The sequence below is a fragment of the Sinohyriopsis cumingii genome, chromosome 7 (assembly GCF_028554795.1).
Source record: "Sinohyriopsis cumingii isolate HCF-2022 chromosome 7, ASM2855479v2, whole genome shotgun sequence".
Taxonomy (NCBI): domain Eukaryota; kingdom Metazoa; phylum Mollusca; class Bivalvia; order Unionida; family Unionidae; genus Sinohyriopsis; species Sinohyriopsis cumingii.
The window spans coordinates 12,642,953-12,666,681 of NC_142967.1; the positions used below are offsets into that span (position 1 = coordinate 12,642,953).

The 23,729-nt window shown below is 36.4% G+C and overlaps 1 protein-coding gene across 4 annotated transcripts in view; it reads right to left on the minus strand.

Annotated features, from left to right (window-relative positions):
* The window catches only part of LOC149794748 (tyrosine-protein kinase receptor torso-like), a 204,494-nt gene that overhangs the window by 19,042 nt on the left and 161,723 nt on the right, over window positions 1-23,729 (minus strand). For 2 of the 4 annotated variants that reach the window (XM_089964372.1, XM_089964371.1), the window contains 8 exons: window positions 23,530-23,714; window positions 17,293-17,410; window positions 10,172-10,288; window positions 9,830-9,918; window positions 8,915-9,129; window positions 7,346-7,483; window positions 6,793-6,954; window positions 5,582-6,407 (listed from right to left, as the gene is read on the minus strand). In XM_089964372.1, coding sequence (XP_089820498.1) covers window positions 5,873-6,407; window positions 6,793-6,954; window positions 7,346-7,483; window positions 8,915-9,129; window positions 9,830-9,918; window positions 10,172-10,288; window positions 17,293-17,410; window positions 23,530-23,714 — 1,559 coding nt within the window. In that variant the 3' untranslated portion in view covers window positions 5,582-5,872. Of the gene's footprint in view, window positions 1-5,581; window positions 6,408-6,792; window positions 6,955-7,345; window positions 7,484-8,914; window positions 9,130-9,829; window positions 9,919-10,171; window positions 10,289-17,292; window positions 17,411-23,529; window positions 23,715-23,729 lie in introns of those variants that run through there. The other 2 variants (XM_089964374.1, XM_089964373.1) reach the window with 2 other exon arrangements.

Sequence of the window (23,729 nt, forward strand, 5' to 3'; positions counted from 1 at the left end):
GGTGGGAGATCATGCTGCGGCATGCCCCATTGCTAGACAGCACTATAAACTGCCACACTGCATACATCGTAACCATATGACTATAAAATTGTTAAAGCTACGTTAAAACTTCAAATCACACACACACACACACACACACACACCCACACACACACACGGTCGGTTAAGATCGGTGTTAGTCAGTTATGTCGGAGTTAAATTCCTCTTCAATTCCTAAACTGACCTAACCGTAATGTTACATTTCTCCATTTCCCCATGAGTAATTCCAAATGTTAACACTGTTGACGTTTAAACATTAAAATCACCCCATAGAGTTTCCATCCAAGATGTCCTGAGTGGATTTTTCCGATTTCCTCGATAGCGACCACATTTACTAGTAGCGTGTAAGAGCTTGCTCAACTTTATCCCAACACGTTTGTGCACATGTTTCCTTTCGCGATAATCGTCAAATTTGTAATTTTATAAACACTACCAGTGACAAAGGCTGCTTATTATTTAACATAGTCGCAACATTTTTACATTTTCTCATAAAACTAGCCAATTAAGCTATTCATAACAAATAAGTCACAATGATTAAATTTATATAACGTGCTCTTTTCTTATGCGATACATTACTCGTAATACGTTTCCACGTGAAAATATTATCATAATAAAGAAAGCACGCATTGACCTTTACCAGCTTGACTATTACATGCTGTTATGTGTTTGTCGACAATTTCTAATTAGTGTGCCCCTTTTAGGGGAATCTTATCGAAAAATATCACAAATAAACAAAATTTCCCCTCATTTCGATGATTGCAAATTGTGATTTGTGTATTTATATGTACTTAACAGTACAAAAATAATTCAGTGCTACGTTACGACTAAAACGAGCATGACAGCTCCAACGGACGACAATTGATCAAACAGCTATAGTCACGTGGACAGCAGTGATGACGAAGTAATTTTGCACTATATTTGTTCAAAACTACGTCAATACTGGGCGTGGTTATTGACTTTGCTTTTCTTCGAAAATGTTCAAATGAAATTATTAACGGAACACCAAGGTAGGTTGTTATCTGGTCACCAAAGCAGGTTTGAATTCTATCAAGAAGGAACAATGTTTGGAATGCAGAGGTAGTCATCCTGAATAAATCTGTCACTGGCGCTTCTCGGTAAGATTAGGAAAAAGGTTGTTCTCCAGAATGTTTAGTTTTGATCATTGCAGTTGCTTTGTAACGGCTCAAATACGTTTAATATGATGTTTCCAAAGAAAAACAAATGTATGGAACATACGCCAACTTTATTTACGAGTTTTTTAGTTCTTGGTTCTAGTAAACTACTTTTTCAAAATAAAGTTCACGCCTTTCCTAAAATCACTTCATATACGACATATTTACATTAAATGTTCATTTATAAAGAAAAGCTAAACCAAAATAACGTAATAAACAATCAAACAGGACAAAGTTCCAATCATAATGTAACATACGTATTTCTTCATATTATATTTTTAAAAAAAATACAAAACACATTTTGAAAAGAACTACCCTTTTACGACAGCAGCGACGATGTCTCCTCCTGCTCTTACCACTGTTGCTGCACCTACAAAGGCTTTCTTTCCTAAGACCAAAGAATGAGACAGAGCAAGTCAGTTGTGAAGTTGATCGGAGGTGTCTAGAAAACATCTGTCAAGCCCCTATGTTCCAGTTCTGTTTGTGACAATAAATTGCGATACTTCACAATTTCCAAAGTGGAAATGTCTACAAGCCGTACAAAAGTTATGTGAATATAGCTTTTGACACTTGCACAGACTCTTCACCACATAAGTGTCACGAGAAAAATATCTATCCGATTTTTACCATTTTTCAAAATACGCACACATTGCAACGTGACCAGAATCTATATTTCTTTATTTCTGGATATCCCACAGAACCGTCCCAGCATATACAGTTGATTTAGAACTGTAGGAATATCGCCTCACGTTTTTGTAATAGAAATATCAAAGCTCTTATGTGTATATTCCCTCTTCCACCCTTTATTAGTTCTTAGGTATGTTTCCTAAAGATACACTTATTTGTGAGGATAATTTTAAATTAAGATTTCTCTCTGTTTATACATTTTTTCCAGCTGGTGGTGCATGGCAGATTACATCCAAATACCTTCGCAAAGTGAGAGGCATCTCAGCACACGTCATTGCCTCTGTTAAATTCGGTTTCGTTGGTTAGTCATCGTTAATCCTTAATTCTATTTTCTGAGGTGTTTCCTTTTCACAGAAGATGTAAGATTGTTTATTGTTGTAACGGTATTTATGTTATTTAGTCTGTTGCTGCAAAAGAAAATATCTATAGCAAAGTGCTTAAGTTTGTTCAGTTTTATATATATATATATTTCAAGCTCTACAAAAGGTACCAAGTTTGTGTTGCAAACGGATTGAAACTTTTAAGTTAAGTGGACGTGAAGGAAAACACCTTTGTTACAACAGTTATCTCTCTCTGCGTTCAATATAATCATGCTTCCCTTATACCTTTGTGTTTTAGAGATAATATTTCGTCTGATGTAAATAATGCATCAATCGACGGACGGCTTGGGTTCCTAACTGTTGGACTTTCACTTGCCCTTGTGAAATATACCAAGTCATTGTCAGAACAAGAGGTAGAAACGGACGGATACATATATATATATATATATATATATATATATATATATATATATATATATATATATATATATATATATATATATATAAGAGAGAGAGAGAGAGAGAGAGAGAGAGAGAGAATGAACTTGTTTAAATCATTTCTGAATCAGCAATCAGATGAAACTATGAAACTATCACGCGATTTCAGTGAGAGATAAGAAGGTACGAGGCAGCGACGTGACATATCGCCTCAAACACATGAAAAGTGTTTCTCTCAACTCGAAGACATGAGCGAGCCTAAACCAATACCTTCCACGTCTTCGACCAGACCTAGAGAGACTATTCCAAACCAAAGTCCACCATCACCACTAAACCCTGAAAAGTACTAACACATTCGAGAGACGGAAAAGCGCTCCTCTAGAAAGTTTAGAGCCACGGCATACACGTACACGATGTAGTTTAAAGATTTCAAGTCCGACGTACCAGTGGAGAAAGTAGTAGGGTTAATCACCGGTGTGTGGGATTCTTTGTAAACCACACTGAAACAATATTGTGAAGCCAAAGAAGATGATCACTTGATACTTTCCATTCATCACAATAGTTTGAAGACCCCCGTTTGGATCGAGTTAAGCAGCCCAGCAGAATTGACACCTTCCAAAGTCATCGACAAGATTCAACACGTGCAACAATCCAACGACAAGTTTCACATCACCAGTGGAAATGCGACAAGATTCTAAGTTTTGCTAGTGGCGGTCCTAATCATTACGGCTACGAATAATACCGGGACAAACAAGGAAAAGTGCACATGGAGTGTAAAGTGAAAGGATTGACTCTCAATTATCGCAACAATCGACTGGTGAACTTTAGCGCGCTAAAAGAAGCCTTGCAGTCTCGACAGGATGAAAACTTTAAAGTGACCACCCGTGAACTGAACAAGATTGTACGTTTCCACACACACCAAATTGTCTGTCGACCCTTGGAAAAAGTCTATCAAATCGTGTACCAGAAGAGAGTTCGGCTTCCCAACCACTTCACTTTACCGTACGGTCACATCGATATTGATCAGCATATAAAACGAGACAAGGTCCAAGATTGATAGTTCATTGTAACTACCGACGTCAATCGAGAAATATGAATCATTTCAAACAGCAAGTATCGAGCGTAAGACTCAAATCCAACGAGATACTCAGGTGTGATGCTATGCCTCCTGATGATGTCACAAATGCAGTACCACATCTTAGTTGTTTATATCCTAATGCCATGACAACCTACGTGCAACCAGGGCAACTTCTAAACCACAAGACTTTACTTTATGGACATGCTGATATCACCAGTATAAAAAGGGAAGACTTCCAAGAACGACACTTCATTGCAAGGAAAAGCGACGAGAAAGATGAATCACTCTACGCAGATGAAAAAAGAGAAGGAACAAACATCATTGACCTCTTTCACCACGAAACCGTCACAGCAAAGTGCGTCCAAGAAGGAAAAGAATTAAGAAGACCTAAATGAGTATTTTAGCATCCAAATGACTCAGACAGCGACTACGAGAAAAAATAAGGACGACAACTTACACTTACACGGTGAAATTTAACTACTTCGCGTCTGGCGTTCCAACCGAGGAAGTAGCATGTTTCAATACGGACCTACTTGTCTCACTATAAGAGGAACTTACACGTCAGTGCCATGTCAAATATGGAGGTCGTTTGAGCCTATCTATGTATCACAACAGTTTAAACTCACCTGTATGTCTCGGGTTTAGCACACCTGCATAATTAGCTTCTTCTAAACTTTTGAGGGCAATTGAAGACGTGCAGACGATGAGAGAAAAATCTGACATCACTGATGGAAAAGTGGCATACGATGTACCTCCATGGGAAGAAGATGATGACTGCACTTGATATGATTACCGATAAGTGTACATAGCATGATGCACATACCAGCAGATTTATGAATGAAAGAGAGTATGTGATGGGAAACATCTACGCTGGGACACAAATGATAGCTGACCAGATTTTTAAAAAACATGTGTGACGGATATAGAGAGAAACATGCATTTTGTCCTTTTTGATTGTTTGTTACTTGTTTTGTTTTAGTTTTTTCTTATAAATTAACATTTTAATGTAAATACGTTGTATATGAAGTAACTTGTAGAAACGCGTGAAATTTAATTTTAAAAAGTAGTTTACTAGAACCAAGAACGAATATAACTCGTAAATAGGCTTGTTTCATGTGCAAATGTTAATGTATTAAATGGATAGTGCTTAGACCAAAGCTTAGGCCAGAGAGCTCATGTATATACTTGAAAATACGTTTTGTACCCTAACAATGGACTTTTCTTTGTCGTCTGTATTCTGTCTGTGAGTCTTTCTTTAGAACATTTCTGTCCTCTTGTCTGTGTGTTTCCATCTTGTTTATTTGAATGTGTATTTGTTAGTTTTTGTATGTCTATATTTGTCCCTATCAACCTTTGTCCCTATGAATGCATTTCACCCTATACATAGTTTTGACCCTATAAACACCACGACGTCACCCATGTTTAATTGCCCAGGTGCCATTTGCCATGTTAAACTCCCACTGTCCCTTTGCATGCCCATCCATGTTAAATTCCCATAGACCCCATAGTGCCGGGACATCTTTTTGACTGGGACTTCCATTGACAGGGCCCTTTACAACCTCAAGGTTTTGCCCCGTGTTCAATTTCCCATAGACCCTAAACAGCCCCACGACCTTTTTGACTGGGATTTCCATTGATCCTAAACAGCCCCCATTTACTACTCGTAGAAAAGACCGTAATTTACTTTAAATTGTCTATAGTCAGGCTGCAATAATGAGAACGTATTGCCCATCAACTCTTGTCAGATGCCTGCGATTTTAAAGCTGTTCAGTTCCTACTTATTCTGCTCCCTGCCACGTACACTGTTTGCAAAGTTTCTTTCGTTCCGAACAAAATAACGAAATAAATGTAGCATAGCCTTTGAAAAGGTGTTTGTTTTTAAACATATCAACCAAATGCTATAGGTAAGAACGTCTCTGGGAAACCTATACGAAAGTTATTAATCTTAAACAATACTCAGCCAGTTATAAACAATAGGATTATCATTTGGTACGATTGTAACACTGCATTTCTGTAATCTGTTATATTCATTAAACATCTGAATTTAATTAAGATCCACGAGGAAATTGTGCCAACTAGCAAGTGCCATTAATAAATCTCGATGTTGTTTTATGGTTTATAATATTCGCTTGAAATATTCAATTATAATTTCCAAGGCACGGGCTGGTCTCGCTGTATTTAGCTCTGTAATCCACATCTGACATACTTATGGACTGCAATCGATTTCTTCGATTACTTATCCTTTGTACCGCCCCCATTTTATGTATTAATTGTCTGAACCCATTTTTCAATGAAGTCTTACTTCTTAAATTCAAGGAATCACTAGCGAGAACGTAACTGACATCACCACTGACAGTAATCTCTCCGCTAGAACAGGTTTTCTCAGAAGGTAGTGAAACTGTCAAACAACCTTCAGAAATGTAATCTCTAATCCGCACACTTTCAGGGATATACTTTTTCATGGTATTAGCATCTAGTTTACAGCATCTGCAATCACTCCAATCGGTGGAGTTGTGCTTACTCGTACCACACCAAGTGGGGAATCCAGAACTGGATGAAGATGACGCCTTGCTATCACAGGAAGAGCACACAGTTAAGTTGGAATGTTTTGATAGACCTTCGTCTACATCATGTACCACAATTGATGGAATATCAGTCTCTTCATATCCGGAGCTGAAGGCAAAATTTTTTAGTATTATACGATTTAAAAAAAGAAAGCTAATGACAATGTGACCTTCACATAAGCAAATCGCAAGTTGTTTTGTTTATATTACCTTTATTCTTACCATTATGATAAAACATTTCGTACGGACGGTCGATCTTATTGTATTCCTGTCTGTATCAGGTTTACATTTCTGACGGAATACTGCATTATAGAATATTTATAATACACACGTTCTTAATTATTTTTTGGTGGATATTGATGATAGTGACGGATTAAATTTAAAACAACGAATATTGAAACATTATCGATACAATTATAATCGGAACAAATATAAGAAATACTCGTGTTTTAAGAGAAGCTGTACAAATGAAGTGCCAGAGAGAAAGGAGTTACCTTGTCGAAGAATCATTCTGAAAATAGTCTACGCTGACTGCTATCGAAAGGTCAATATATGATTTTGTCGCCTCTAGGAGCAATTCAATTGATTCTCGCAACTCAGTAAAAGATGGGCGGCTGCCAGGGTTTGGGTCCCAGCAGGATAACATTATTTGATAGCTGATAGAAAAAAATTACAGAAATAACCATTGCATACGTGAATTTTACACACGAGATTGATTTAGTTATTATCATGTGGTCTTAATATTGTCAACAGAAGTTCTCCGCAGTAAATGTATTAAATCACGAAGACAAAATATTTACAGACGATTCACGATACACTGCAAGTTTTCATCTTAAAAAGAAACAATAAACACGCACTGCAGCTTCCTACAAATATATCACAGCTAATTTCTTTTTCGTTGGCGTGAATCTAAATCAGCAAAGTTATTTTAGATTTAATTTTCAAAAGATATTACGTCTGATAAAAGTAAACAATATGAAATAAATTGAAGAGAGGAAATGAAAATATTCAGTTCGATAATTAAATTAATAAATTGCAAATGCATACACTTTCGGCGAACAATTTTCCGGATTTTCCATTCGGTATCCGTCCACCAAGAGCTTCAGAAGATCCTTCATCGGGATGCTGGGATAGGGAGTTCCACCCATGGTCACAATCTCCCATAACACCACGCCATAAGACCACCTAAGGAAGCAGAAGTTCATGTAGCATAGAACATTTGAGTGTTGTCAACCAATTCTATTTTTCGGTGCGGTATTCGCAAAATTCACAGCAAGATGGCATATGTGACATGAATTAGCGGCAATATGTTTGTGTACACATTTTTAAAGAAAAATACAGCGAAACATGAGCACCTCTTTATAAAGGACACGTGTTCATAAAATGAGTTTTGTTTCGTAAATCAATTTTCTTGATTTCTTAGTATGTTCGGCTTCCATACAAAGTACACCTATCCACAGAGGACAGATGTGGTTCTTTGAATGTCTTTAATTGACAGGTATCACTGAATAAAATCAGGGATGACTCAGAGATATTGGATCGCCACTATCTGGTTTGACGACATAAACCTTCAAATTGAGGTGAGGAAACATTGGTTTATAGTGACCAAAAGGAACTCTGGGTCTACATCTTTTAAAATATCCTTTTATACTTTGGTTCGTTGGTTGTTTGATTGGTTTTAATGGCACTTTGAGCATATTATTGGCAATAGCGTGCCGATGAAGCTAAGTACTTTTCACAAGGACGTACCGAGGCATCCTGTTTGGACTGGGCTAAGAAGATACGCAGCATGCTTGGATTTAAAGGAGTACTGATACCAATCATATTTAAATGAGATTCAGTGTAGATTTATGCAAAGAAACATGCTGGTTCTTTATAATAATAAAAAAAACAACCCACAAAACAAACAAACAAACAAACAAATAAGAACCCGCTCACCCCCAAACAAACAACACATCTTCTCAAAGTAATACACCTACAAATATACAAACATTTTCAACCATTAAGGAGTATAAAACCTATTACAAAGAGAACGAAGAGTATTATTCTCACCTGCTTGTTTTGGAAAAAGAAACTTGAAGGGAAGTAACCTTGTATGTCAACAGTTAGTTCACTTTGTAAGTTCTATTATATTATTGAGGAAGTTGTGACATGAATGTTTGGGAACCAGACTGATTATAACGATAAACCTAATAAGGTAATTACATCAAATTAAGACAAAGCGAAACCTAATTTGCACCAGACAAGGCTATCGAAAGGAAAAACAAGAAGGTAGCTGTATATTATACAAAGAATTGAGGATAATTAACAAATAAAGGCAATTAGCTTGAGAAAAGAAAAGAAAAACCAAACATAGTAAAACAAATGATACACTCCGCTGACCATAACATAGGATTACGTTTACAGTACCACATTGTTTTATACGTCATATGTGGATTTCTCACAGTTAAAGTGGTCTTCAGGTTTCGACTCTGAAATTGGAAGCTGTGAAATCAAGTCACTGCGAAAACATTTATTTTTCACACACCCCCACTGAAAAATCGAGTTCCAGAAAATACAAGAGAAAGAGAAAACGCTTTTATTTCATAATGAGGAAAAATAATCATTGGTACTCACACATCGCTTTTAACTGTGAACCTCTGATGGGACAATGCTTCGATAGCCATCCATTTATACGGCAAACATCTAGCGGAGGTAGGTTGGTACCAATTTGTCTCGTACACGTCACGTGTCAGGCCGAAATCGGAGATTTTCACGTGCCACTTGTCAGTCAATAAAATGTTTCTGGCAGCAAGATCTCTGTGTATAAACTTTCTAGAAGATAAATATTCCTGGAAAAGAGACACAAAAAGTGGAAGGTGCTATAAATAAGCACAGAGAAAATAAGATATAATCTCTCTCTCTCTCTCTCTCTCTCTCTCACACACACACACACACACACACATTTATATTTCTATACAAAAAGAAATGTTGGATCTACCTGCGATTATACATACTGAATCGAATGTCTCAAAATGCCAGTTGCCTAGAACGATCTTAATTTAAATTACATCAAGATCATAGCATGTTTGTTATGAAGTAATCAATTAATGCTTTTTTTATAAAAGTAAAAGGATAGAAACAAACAAAAAGACACGCAACTTCTATACACTCAGTTTTATTAATGTCTTCAAAATAAAATTTAATTTTCCTTATGTTTCCAAAGTTTTCAGTTTTTAAATTACAATATAACTTCGTTGGATTCGCGCTGGTTCCTATGATTAGTGTATGTTTCTATCACGCTTTGCCTGGTGATTTTAACGTATGTTTCCATGTCTTCAGCGCGTATTATATAATTAGCTTTTATTTTTTATTTTAATTTAGTAACTTCTCATCAATTTCGATATGAAATCTTCATTAAATTTATTCAGATACGATGCTCTAATGGTCCATTTTAAACTCCATATAATCTATTGATTATATGATTGCAATAATTAGAACAAAAATCTACAATCAAACAATATTCTGGAAACTTTTAAAAAAAAATCATACCATTCCCATCGCTATTTGTCGTGCATACGATAGAAGTTGTTGTTCATCTAACTTGTCTTTAGCCGCCTCTGTATCGGTAAGTACGTCATCTAAACAAAATGTAATTGATAGAGGAGTTGATAAGTGGGGATTAGACCACAAGTTTTTCTTTTAGGAGAAATGCATAAAAGTTCCTCAATCTATTTTAGACTAGAAAGTTCAATATTGGCTGTATAGCTTATTACGACACCATCCACCTGCCACTTGACTTTAGAATCTTTCGAGATAAATATTCAGTTACTATTCTAGAATATTCAGCTACGTTCCTGAATTTTAAGTGAAATATAACAAATTATAACGCACCGTCTTCCGGTATGACTCTGTCGGAAGATGTGTCGATGCTTCCCTTTGATGACGTCATATATCTATATAGGGTAGAGGAACTGTCCTGCCTATCGGAGTCATTAGCAAAGTGCTTTCCTAGTCATAAAAGTTGATACAAAAGTGATTTTAATGCACAGACAATGCAATATTTAAATGTATAGAATACGCACATATTGCTTCAGATAATGCAATATTTAAATGTATAGAATACGCATATATTGCTTCAGATAATGCAATATTTAAATGTATAAAATACGCACATATTGCTTCAGACAATGCAATACTTAAATGTATAGAATACGCACATATTGCTTCAGACAATGCAATACTTAAATGTATAGAATACGCACATATTGCTTCAGACAATGCAATATTTAAATGTATAGAATACGCACATATTGCTTCAGACAATGCAATATTTAAATGTATAGAATACGCACATATTGCTTCAGATAATGCAATATTTAAATGTATAGAATACGCACATATTGCTTCAGACAATGCAATACTTAAATGTATAGAATACGCACATATTGCTTCAGACAATGCAATATTTAAATGTATAGAATACGCACATATTGCTTCAGACAATGCAATATTTAAATGTATAGAATACGCACATATTGCTTCAGACAATGCAATATTTAAATGTATAGAATACGCACATATTGCTTCAGATAATCGAATCAAATTTATGAACTATCTGTACAATTAAAATTGCAATCAATGATTCTAAAGTACCCTACTGAAGTTTTGTTTCTTTTCAATTGGTTTTTGATGTGTCACAAATGAGCAGATAAGACGATGTAATCTTTGTTTGAGACATAAATTTACATATAAAATGATAATTATTGCGATGGAATAAAATATGACGGTGCATAGAGAATAGCAAAGGTTTTTTTTGGGTCCACTAACCTTTAATTTACAGAAAATATGACTCAAACCAATTTTATCTATTAGCGATCATAGAGAGAAACATTTACCAGCCGTTTATACCGACGCATAGGTCGAATCCAACTGCAAAATGCAAAGACCAAGATCTGCTGTCGCATAATGAGCCTACGTATCTGGGTCTTTGCAGTTTTTTTACTAATAGGAAGAATTAGTCAACATACACCTTGATCAGGTGGCGCATTATGAGACGGCAGATTAGGGTCTACGCTGTTTGCACTTTCACCCGATTTGTAAGTGAACCGGTAATTTTCAGAATATCTGCAAATGGGGAATCCAGCTTTAAGCTTTTGAAAGCTTTGGCGATTCTTTTGAGTGAAAGAATACAAGAAGAAAGCACTCATCACATTTTACGTTTGCTTTCTGGTGTTTACCAAGTAGCTGGACGCCGATGAGGTGGGGGATACTTTCAACTCTATTTCACCTAGACGCCGTCGAGGGAGGGGGATACTATCAAACAGTACTGCATAAACATAATTTGGACAGTTTCCGGCACAAGTCCTCACATCAGTGTCGGAAAGTTATTTAGTGATCTTTACGTTCGACTTGTTGCTGACCCAGCATTCGAGTCATGCAAGCTACTTAACGGCGTTCTCATAACCATTCACAATCTCAAGTTAAAGGCACAATAGTGCAGCTGAGGGTGAATTTTCTTGCAAAAATGTTGGGACATTTATGTATATCAACTGATTAAATACTATTTAAAAGGCAATTATGGGGTAATATCAAGTACGTAGGGATTCTCGTTATGAAATACGAGCTCTGAAATCTTCGTACGTAGAGTAACGAATCTATCGTCTCCATGTTGAAATCCCGCTCGGCAGTGATCGGCAGATCCCGAATGAATAACACACATAATTCCGGTGACCGAAATTTGCATAATTATAGACCACATTGTAAACACTGAAGATGATGACGTAAAACACAACCACGCTACGAGACCGCCCAAAATGTCAACAACGGTAAGTACGATCTTCTTCTGATCTCGTTCTTTTCTTCTTATCCTTTTCCTTTCTAATTTTAATTTTGAGAGAAAACAATGAAACGTATGTAGAACTAATTTTATAATTATATTTCAAAGTTTTTGTGGTACGAGAATAATTTAAATCGACGTGCTCTGTACAGTATTGCAAAAACCCACAGGTACTCACTCTATTTCTTGCCCAGTAGAATTCGTACTCCCTCACGTCCCCACCACTCAATTTTATAATTTAAAAGCATCAGGGATATTTAAAAATGCTCAAAACTGAGTAATTTCATTAATCAATTTATAAATTCTAACCAGATTGTCACCAGTGGACCCCTAACACCCATCTTTCTGACGTTTCAAACAAAGCGGAAAAGAATTTGTGCGCTTCTCCAAGTTAATACTTTACATACACAAGATTTTAAATAAGCTAATTTTTTTTAAAAATCTGCGACTAGAATATGGAATCCAGGTTGGAAACCTATCTATGTTGGCATTTCCGTCTTGGATTGTCAAAGACCGTCATGTAGGAATTCTTTTACGACAAAATCAAATCGCGGTACGGTGATAAAATAAAAATGCATTCGATGATGTATATGCGGACATGACTGAGCCATGCTTGGTAGATGAATTTGACGCCAGTGATTATCCATTCATTGTTTAGAAATACCAACAAAGATATTGCTGGTACGTTCAAGGATGAATGTGCTGGCAAGCCATTCGAAATCTATGTGGAAGTGAATCCCAAAATGTATCGTGGTCGAACCGCACAGCGATAAGAACATAAAAAAAAACTATTTTAAAATTCTTTTTTTTTTACAAAATAAAATAAAAAAAAATTAATGATTAAAAAACACGAAAGGAATTCCTTGAGAGACTGTCCCGAAGATCTGAAACATGATATATATTTAGAATGTTTACATGAGCAGTACGAATTCGCACATACAGCAGAATCTGCTTCGGTCAAAGAAAAATCGCATGGGTGTGTATTATTGTGCCAAGGTGACTTTGTGTCTGCTGGAAACGAGGCGATGGATATTCCCATATGGAATTGCTATTTATGCACTCAGACATCACGTGAGTTAATCAACATACGATTGGTGCGCTAGCGCGTTAAAATATACTTTAGTGATTGTTCTGTATCTGTTGTTGGTATAGTTGAATAGTCGACCTTAACAGTGTGTGTGGATGCCTGGGCTAACTCTATCGCTCCCTACAGAACACTGTTTGTTGTCGTATATGAGGTCTGGAACCACGTGGACCTGTCGTTGTTTGTACATACCACAAACTTGCACGCGATAACCCATATTCAGGGACCGTTTACATGGCAAAAAAGTACCCTACATAGCCTTAGTGCACCAAAGTAATTGTCCTAGCGTTTAAAAATGTGATCGAGATAATGATTAAAGTCGAAGTAAGATTTATATTTGACCACTTAGACGTGCCTTAATTTTCTTTGCGGCTGAATGGTAATCATGAACCTTCTGAAATTTTTTCTTTTCTTAACTTCACAAACAATCAAGTTGCACGTGCAAATCACCATCTACGGTCATACATGAACCCCGGCAACAAAATGTTGACAAAGGTCGGACGGTTTTCCAGCACGATTGTACATGATTTATTACTTTTCGTAGAAAATCTGGAGTTGCACAGGCAGTCCGTTGTCCACATGTACTTTCATGCACACTTGAGGGCGGCTCCCGTCAGCGGTTACAAATGTTTTGCCGTGATCCTCTCCAACAAGGTTCTGTTGTTGGAGGGCGCTGATGGTCGAAGAAGGGTTATTGACACACATATAGAAAGCTCTTAACGTAGTAATTTAACCTGTTACGTTATAAATAAAAAAAAACAATGTCCTATCACAAAATTTAGATTGGACTTAGACCAAATCAGCTTACTAAAATAAAGAGGAGAATACAAACGAGTAAGGGGCCACACTGAGGCTGTCTCCAATAAAGTTAGCTGGAATTCTTTCCTTGTTGTTGAACCAAACAGAACATAATCAGCTTAATGTAGATAAACACAACAAAACATCTTTGACATTAAATGTCAGAATTGCAGAAATGCAAAACGTCATAATCGCATAAATGCAAAGGCTGGTGGAATAGTGTCGTTCCTTGTTGGCAGCTGTGGCGCGTGCAGTTGTGAAAGGGTCTGTGTCTTAGGTCGTTGGAACCTCATCTAGGATGGCTCCAGAATTTGGTGGATTGAAGCTACAACACGTCTTGTAGTAGAATAAAAAGGATAAAGTCTTTGTTCACACGGAACGACTCGCAGAACGCATTCATGCAGAGGTCTTCAAATACCCGAAGCAAGTGACATATGGCCTCTCATTTAACCAGTTTCGATTTACTCGCTATGGAAAAGTCAGTAAACTATGTTTGAGATGTTTCTATGCGTGGTGAACTTGAGTCAATGATTCCACAAGGATAAGTGGAGTCGTCAATCTGTATTCTTCAACAAGACCTAGGAGTCAGGGACACATAAGCGTTAACCATTGGAAATCTTTATATTTTGAACTGTATGAACTTGCACCGCCACTTGAAGTTGTTGGTTACTTACATGGTGGCTTTACCAATGACGACGACCGCTGTTTTATTCAACTCTGCCGTAGCAAACTCAACTTGACGGACAAATATATGGAAATTTCATCGTCAAGGCGTTTCGGGCACTTAAGAGTTTACTAACACCACGCTCACTTATTGATTTCACCACTTGTTAAGAATGTTTAATAGTGTATAAAATGCTCTGTTGATATCTACTAAAGTGATGTCTCGACGACCAGATGCAGAGCCGATGTGGATTCCATCAGGTTTATCATCCCGCTTGTCAGCACAGCTGTTGTTGACGTGGACCTGGAGGAGCTTGTGATTTTAAAAACAAACTGGTGTATGTGTGCGTGTGTGTGTGTGATTTGGATTTTTAACGTAGCTTTAACAACGTTTTAGTCATATCTCTACGATGTATGCAATGTGGCAGTTTATAGTGATGTCTTGCACTGGGGCATCATGCCACAGACATGTAGCATGATGTCCCATCTAGTCAAATTATCCTGACACCTGGCCGACCAGTCATAATACTAACCTCTTAATGCTGAGCGCTAAGCCAGGCAGCTGTTAGTACAATTTTTATAAGTCTTTGGTATGATTCGGCCGGGGTTCGAGCCCGCGACCTCCTGCATCCAAGGCAAACGCTCTAACCACTAGGCAATATTCAAATGTGCATCGTAGACATTGAAAGTGTTATCACTGAACTGCGAGGCGTAATAGCAAAAAACATGGCTGAAATCAATGAAATCGGATCATAAACGCAGACGTCTTGGTGAAATTCAGCTAGAGTTATACTGATGTAGCTGTGGCTGCGTAATAGCAGAAAACATGGCTGAAATCAATGAAATCGGATCATAAACGCAGACGTCTTGGTGAAATTCAGCTAGAGTTATACTGATGTAGCTGTGGCTGCGTAATAGCAAAAAACATGGCTGAAATCAATGAGATCGGATCATAAACGCAGACGTCTTGGTGAAATTCAGCTAGAGTTATACTGATGTAGCTGTGGCTGCGAAAGAATACATGGATGCAAAGATTGCAGAATTGCACTTTCTAACACACGTAGTAACTTCCGAGGACATATTAAGTGGAAACTTAACCAAGGAAGGATCTGAAAAATAGGATGATAATAATGCACATGGTCGACTTCTGTTCAATGCTGTAGGGAATGGTTTTGATACATCTAACCGTAATATCTTAAAGTAATTATAAACGGATTTAGAGATGTGTGAGGCGTGACGGCAATAATGATAAACAATTACTTGCGTCCTATATTCATGACACGTATGATAGAAGATTAAGTTCCACTTGTCGATGTATATCTGTGGGAAAACCGTGTTAACCAACCCTCGACTGCACTAATGTACCAGTAGCAACTCAAATCCATTTAGGAATCAATGCATTAACAGGCGAATATTATGTCACAGAGTGCACATCCAAGCAAAAGGGATTGTTTCTAGAACGTTAAGGTGGAGTTCACAAAGTTCCATCCTGGCCGCAATCTTAGTCAATTATGTTGCGCCAACGTTTACTTAACAAAGAAGGGAAAAGATATCGACTGATATTCACCAATGACGCACGTTTCCGTGTAACAAATTTGGGCGAAGATAAGAACGATCTTTTCAGACGTCATTCAACGGCGTAACCAGTATGGCTCTATATGAACGTAAATCAGATCACAAGAACTCACAATCTTTTTAATATTCCCCAAGTAATTATTTCTAAGTCTTATAGCAGTTATACCAGTAAACAAAACTAATTGATTAAAAGTTCGCGAGTGTGTGTGTGTGTGTGTGTGTGTGTGTGTGTGTGTGCTGCACCCAAAGAAGGCAAGCCTGTTGAACAATTAACTTCGCGATCACATTACTAATGTTGTTGTTCGTTTTTCCAGTTTGAACATGATCATGCCATTGTTAACTGGTTTGGATTCTGTGAGTATGTGAATGACATATCCGGTAAATTTGTGCTTCGAACTATCTGTGGAACACTTGATAGGGGATGTAACATGGGTTTGATGATCAATAGATGACGTGCTGAAGTTCTGAGATTTCCATTGCTCGCGCTTCTTCACTGCCTCTGCAGTTCTCTTCTGTTCAAAGTCTATAGCTCCGGCATGGATAAGACTCAATTAGAACGATCCGGTGTGCGATCTTTACAAGACACAGGGTCAATGTTGAAGTGTTTCAGAAATGATTTGAGGGAATCTTTGAAGTTTTCTTCTGATCACCATGAGGTTGTTTGCCCTCCTTCAGCTCGTCGCAGACGATCTTCTTTGGTAGTCGATCGTCTGCGATCCTTGTGACATGGACTGCCCGTCTAAACTGAATTCATTAGTAGAATATGCATGTTAGAATGGCTGCCCGTGGGAGAACCTATTGGCAGTTACTTGATCATTTTTTTCATCCAACGTTTATCGGAGTATTGAGATATAATACTCCGACACCTGGGTGATTGTCATTTACTAATGCAAAAGGTAATAATGTTAACTCTTTTATTAAAGGACACTTGCAGTATACCGGTATTCATAGAGTTTACAGTATTCCACGGAGAGTTTGTTTAAAAGATACATTGATTTTGTATAGCATTTAGTGCAGATGAGTAGGTGTGGTCGTCTCTGTTATGGTGTAATTTACCCGTGACTCCACTTGCGTGACTAGTATGACTCAGACCACTATCAGAGCTGATGAGCAAACTCCGCCCCTTCCGATGAGCATCTGAACATTGGATTGGTCTGACGGTTGAGTCAAGGATCTGCAAGAAACAAAATGACAGCAAATGGTACTTGTGCAAATGATGATACAAACTCGCTCCTATATTTCATCGACAAATAGTATAATTTTTTAGAATTAGAATCTTAACGTCAACTTTTTAATGGGTCGGTTGGTTGCTGTTTAATCATACATCGATACGTGATCATAATCATACGTCGATGATTAATGAGTACCTATGCAATGGTTAAGAGATTTGCCAGAGACACAACAAGCTGATCTGGGTACGATTTGAACCCCCAACATGCAAATTCCTTTGAGCCCAGAATGTTAACAACCGAGTCACAGAGACCTCTTTGGAAATGATGTGCATGCACTTGTTAAAGCTGTTATCATTTTGGATTTTCAGACGATAAGACAACGCGGTCAATTATCCATTTGCAGTTTTATCTGTATAATTTATCCAGATAAAACATAAATAAATGAATTAAAAAATTAAAAAAATGCTAAAAATATATAAAAAATATATAAAATTTATGAAATATAAAATATATAAAATATGTACAATAAATAAAATACAAAATAATAAAATAAAAATATACATTATTAAATAATAAAAATATATAAAATAATTGAAATATATAAATATATAAAATAAATAAATACCAAAGATAGATGAAAATGATGCCGCTGACAATCTATATGCTACCAACTTAGCTAATCCGAACACAATCAGGTGCGGAAAATTCGGTCAATCAAAATTTAATTGTTGTTACTTTAGTTTTAGAATTTGACATTTTCATCTGGAGCAGAGACGAGCGCCTACCTAATTTATCTCCAAAAGTTTTGTTTTATTATGCAATTTTTCAAAAAAAAATATTGGGGATATATTTAGTTGCTCTCCGTGATAAATATTACGTAATCAAGGAGGAAAACCGCCATTAAAATGAAGATTGATAAAGAGGGTTTATTTTATTTTAAAATTTCTTGTGAAGTCATGCAAAATCACCTATTAGAGTATTTCGAAATTCCAAAAGTCAATTATGCAAAATATCCACAAATTTATCTTCTCAAAATACACCTTTGCACCTTCAAATTCAGCTTTTACAGCTTCTAAAAAGGGGTCTTCTAGCATATATAATTAAAGGTCACTTCATCTTAAAGAAAGTATAAAGCTGACAGAATATACAGTCGTACTAGAAATTATATATATGTGTAACAGGATGAACCGGGTTGGGGTCAGATTACAACGAAGACACTAAGACGAAAATACGATCGTTATTTATAGATGATTAAAGATAGAAAAATCCTACACCCGAACTAAAGCGTATAAATTCCAAGACTGGATTTTTAACACAGTGATGCGCACTGAGTTAAATAGCTGAACGACAACTGAAATAATATTACGAAAAATGATACGGTTCCTAACTGGAACGAACTGTAAGATGTTCGTTAACAATACAATATGAAATTAAAAATTAAGCACAAAAAAGTAACAATAATTAATGACGCAAACAATGATACGTGAATTTAATTTTTTTAAATATCGTTTCATTCAAATAGTGATAAATGGTTTCATATAAATAATGACAATGTTTCACTCAAATAGCGATAACTTTTTCTTATAAAGAAATTCATGTTTTTCTCACTCAGATAGTGATAACTGATTTAGTATAAATTGGGACACATCTTGCGGCGTCTAATGTATAATCACCGATCTGCCTGATGGTCAAGGAAACAAGTTTAATATGACGTATGTTTTCGACTTTAACAAGCATATATATATATATATATATATATATATATATATATATATATATATATATATATATATATATATATATCTTTGTTTGTTAAGACATAAGTAATATATGCAGTAGCAGCTTAGAAAAGTTATGATAGTATACACTCGTGTCACAAAGAATGACAATTATTTCATGTGGATTTCATAAACTACTTCAACACGCTATCTCTAATGAAGATTTTATTTTCATAATACAGACTCGTAGGATGGAGACATCTAATTATTTTACCAAAGACGACAATGTTAACGTTGGACTAGATGTTAAAGTGCACAACAAGCAAAAGACTTGATTATAATTTTTTAATCGGCAACTTCATTAAGTATTTGCTACCCTTACTACCACAGTGAAGTCGTAAAATTTCACAATAATGAATTCTACTTACGACTTTTAAGACAGAACTTTAAAGGTGGCGCTCACCAGATAATATGTACTTTTGAGAGAGTGACGTATGTAAGGTGAAGTAGTTCACATTTAAAACATGCACAGTGGAGAGAATGTTTGCATACCTCTATGCTTTATTAATGTAATGTGGATGATATTTCTTTTGGATATTGTACTTTTGGAAATTTTACATGATTTAAGCACACTGCTAACTAAAATGACTGCTCCCTTGTGTTAAAAAATCAGTCTGAATTAGTCTAAAGTACACTATACATAGCAGCTATTAAAATAGGGAAAATGAATTTTGCCAGACTAGACAATACCAGCTTCTGAAAGTGCAATGAATGAATTACCAAATATATAAAATGTAAAAAAAGTTATCGGCTCTATTTTATACAATTTACCTCTGAAGTTCAGGAAGTGAAAATGACCAAGTAGAGCTAGCACTTTTTTGAAAGGTGCACATTTGAAGTAAGGCCAAGCTGTATACTCTATAACCCACAGTACACCCATCAATCATACACCAAAATAAAGGGAATTAAAGGTTCTTTGCATTATACCTAAGATATACAAGGTCTTTTTTAAATAGCCAGTATAACCAGTGAGGAAAGCCGGGGACATTCTTTTTCTTTAAAATCCTAACCCTATGCAAAATAAGAAACTGTATAGCGCCACCAAAATCATTTCGCAGATATTGAAAGTAACCATTTTGCATTGTCGTGACGCAAAGGGGATTCGAGGGAAAGTGCAGTAAATGGATACAAATGTAGCAGTGACCTTGACCTTGAAGATAAAATAGTGATAATGATATGCCATGAAATTGACAAGCAACAGTGTACCATTTTTCACCTACGAACCTAAAACAAGCTGTATGATATAAACATAAACAAAAGATATTAAAAGATATTGACCTGCGACACTGACGTTGAGAATGAGACCTCAAGTGTGCAACAGTAGAACGGCACACTATAGAAGACTCAGACAAATTAGGAATTGGATCACATGATAAGAGCTATTTTACGGCGTCAACATGTTGTTGATGGATAACGTTTTTTGAGTCTGGAGGCCGGTTTAGTCCATATTATTCTTGTGAACAGAGGTGAGTGTATTTACTCACATAAAGCTAACATTTAAATCGCTCTTGTATCTAGGGTGGATTCCATGTTATAGTAATACAATCCCCACCCCATCCCACATGCACGCTATCAATTGAGCAATATCTCTTTAGTTTTATTTGCTATTGTTATTGTAGTTGTTTCTTGGGGTTTAACGCCAGTTTTCAGCGCATGACATGGCGTAACGAGCTCACATAGGGGTATACGTGACCTTTTCCCACATTCCCTCTGGGACGTCGATGCGAAAAAATTGCTGCCAAAATGTAAGTTATAGCAAAAACAAAATGTTCCAGTGGGCGGGGTATTTAAATTTCTCCATGATAGCAGCCAATCAGTCAATAATATATTGCGCAAGAATTTCGCTTATCTAAACCAATCAGAATCACGCAAAGTGATATGTTGTAACATAAAAATATTAAAGTACACACACTATAGATAAAGTGTATCGACTATGGGATAAATAAGTATCCAACGCTTCATTCATTTATCTTAAACGGCTGAGAGGCTTGGAAGCAAAATGGCAAATATGATTGCAAACTTAAATATTTACCTGTGACCTTGACGTGAAAAGTATAACCCAAAACATAGTATGAAACAGTGCTTTTAGTGATAACATAGCTATACTAATTTTCATCCCTTGATCTCAAATTGCTCTAAAATTATTGGGTGGAAAGGACCGTGTAACTTTATAAAAATCATTAAAATATATGGGAATAAGACACACTATGTTATATACAACACACCAACTAATAATGACACACACTTTGACCATGTTGCATCCTTTAATCTCACACAGCTTTAAATTTAAAGACTAGAAAAAAAGAGTGGCGGAAAACAAAATACTGAGTCGAGACCTTGAGGGAGAAGACAGCAATACCAAAACGCTGAACAATGGATCTTCTAAAGATGACCTTAAAAATATGAAACCTTTTGTGGCGGACAACACAGCCTCTAGTAATGTTGTATGAGTATAAATCTTCAAACATGTATCTCAAACACAATAATGTTTTAGAGGAGATGGGAAAGTTGATGGAACATGTAAAATATGGATTCGTAACCTTGACCTTGTAGAATCTGTTACGCGACATGCCTTCTAGTCTTGATGTATATGTACACCAAAGTTTCATTCCTTAATCTGAACCGGCTGGCTTCAAAGGTTGGAAGTGGAATTAAACGGGTGATCAAAATATAAATATTGAGCCATGACCTTGACCTTTAGTATAGGAGACCTCCACTGTGGTACTAGACGCATCATCTATTGATGATTTATGAATATGCTAAGTTTCATCCCTTAATCTGAAACACCTTAAAGTTATAGAAAGGAAGGGAAATAATGTTTGTGCAATATTGGGCCGTGACCTTGACAAAGAAGAATGGATCGTAATGTGACACGTGACACACCTTTAATGATGATGTTTAAGTCCATTATTTACTAGAATTGGGTAACACTTACAAATTTGTACAGTGACCGAGTGGTCTAAAGCGCTCACCGTTACGGATCTTTGCCATCGCATCTCTGTCTGCGTGGGTTCGAGTCTCGGATTCGGCGAATGTGGGTATGTGAGAAAGCTTGCCAGTAGACTCTCGTGGGTCGGTGGTTATTTCCGGGGTTTTCCCGGGTTCTTCTTCCACCATTTATACTGGCCACCATGTATAGCGTATCTTGTGCTGAAAAATGGCGTTAAACCCTACAACAAAAACAACTACAAATTTGTATCACGGTATATTGTGCCATGGTATACTACAATTATAGTATGCATATTAGATTATGTAGAAAATAAATATCTTGAAATAAAAGAAAAAAAAATTAAATATCTCTTCTCAAATGAAAATTGCCTCTCCCCCCCCCCCCGCCGCAAAATGAATTATCCATTGCCTAATAATAGATTAATTGGTCATTTATATGATAATTGTTGTATAAGTCGTCATTTAAAACTGTATTTGAAGTGGAATGATTACGATTGCACTATAGCTACGCCCTATAAAAGATGATGTACTGTCATTAGAGATCCTGTTGATAAAAATGGAAGCGTTGACACTAAAGCATACACCGTTGATACAATCGTCGGTATGCTTTGAGTTGGGTGCCGGAAATGATATTTATCAAGGAAAGTCAATAAACATAAAGGACAGTTAATCAACAAACGAGAAAATATTTAGTGCATTTGATAGATAATGTAAAATTCAAACAGAATACAACTGCTCTCCGGAAAATCTACTCTAGGCCTTACAAAGGAATATATGTATTTAAAACATTAACAACTGAGTAAATAAATGTTTTACAAAAGTTGGACTTGCCACGGATATCTCTCACAACAACCCATTCAGCCGTCATGTTTGCATACAAGACACGTGTCAAACATGTCATTAAAGGTTAATAAATACAATTATATTTGTACTGTTTAACTTAATTTCTGATAAATGTAACTATTTTGTAAAGACAATAATTATGATCTTGCCATGAACAACGAAAGCATGCTTTTATGTCATTAAATTCATAACAAGATTGTACAGGAATTTCTGTACATTCCTTACTATGAGAAACTCCGGAAGTATTGACAGAGTGATAAAATACGGTAATACGTACCACCGGAAACAAAATAGTGCGGTAAACTGGTGTTCCGGTGATACCTCGACCCTCTATTAATCACAAATGGTTTAAAAGTGATAGAGCGAAAGTATGACGGAGAGAAACACGGATATTAGGCATATATCAGCTGCTTTTCTTTGTAAAGACAGGGACAATTCGACAACGTTTTCCGACCAACGATCTGCGTCTCCAAAAACCTCGAACCCCACCTCCTTCATGAGATTAAAAACCAATCCCAATCAATTAGTTTCTGAGTTTACATCGTATTTACCTTTTCCCTATATTGTCTCAGGTAATTACGAAGGTCTCCGAGGGTACAGTAGTCCATCATCAAACATACGTTGGGCGGTACAGTGCAATACCCAACCATACTGACGATGTTTGGGTGGCTCCCTATCTCCTTCATGGCTTCTATCTCTTTGTACAAACTACGGCGCTCGTCTTCTGTCGCCATATCTAGATTATGGATTA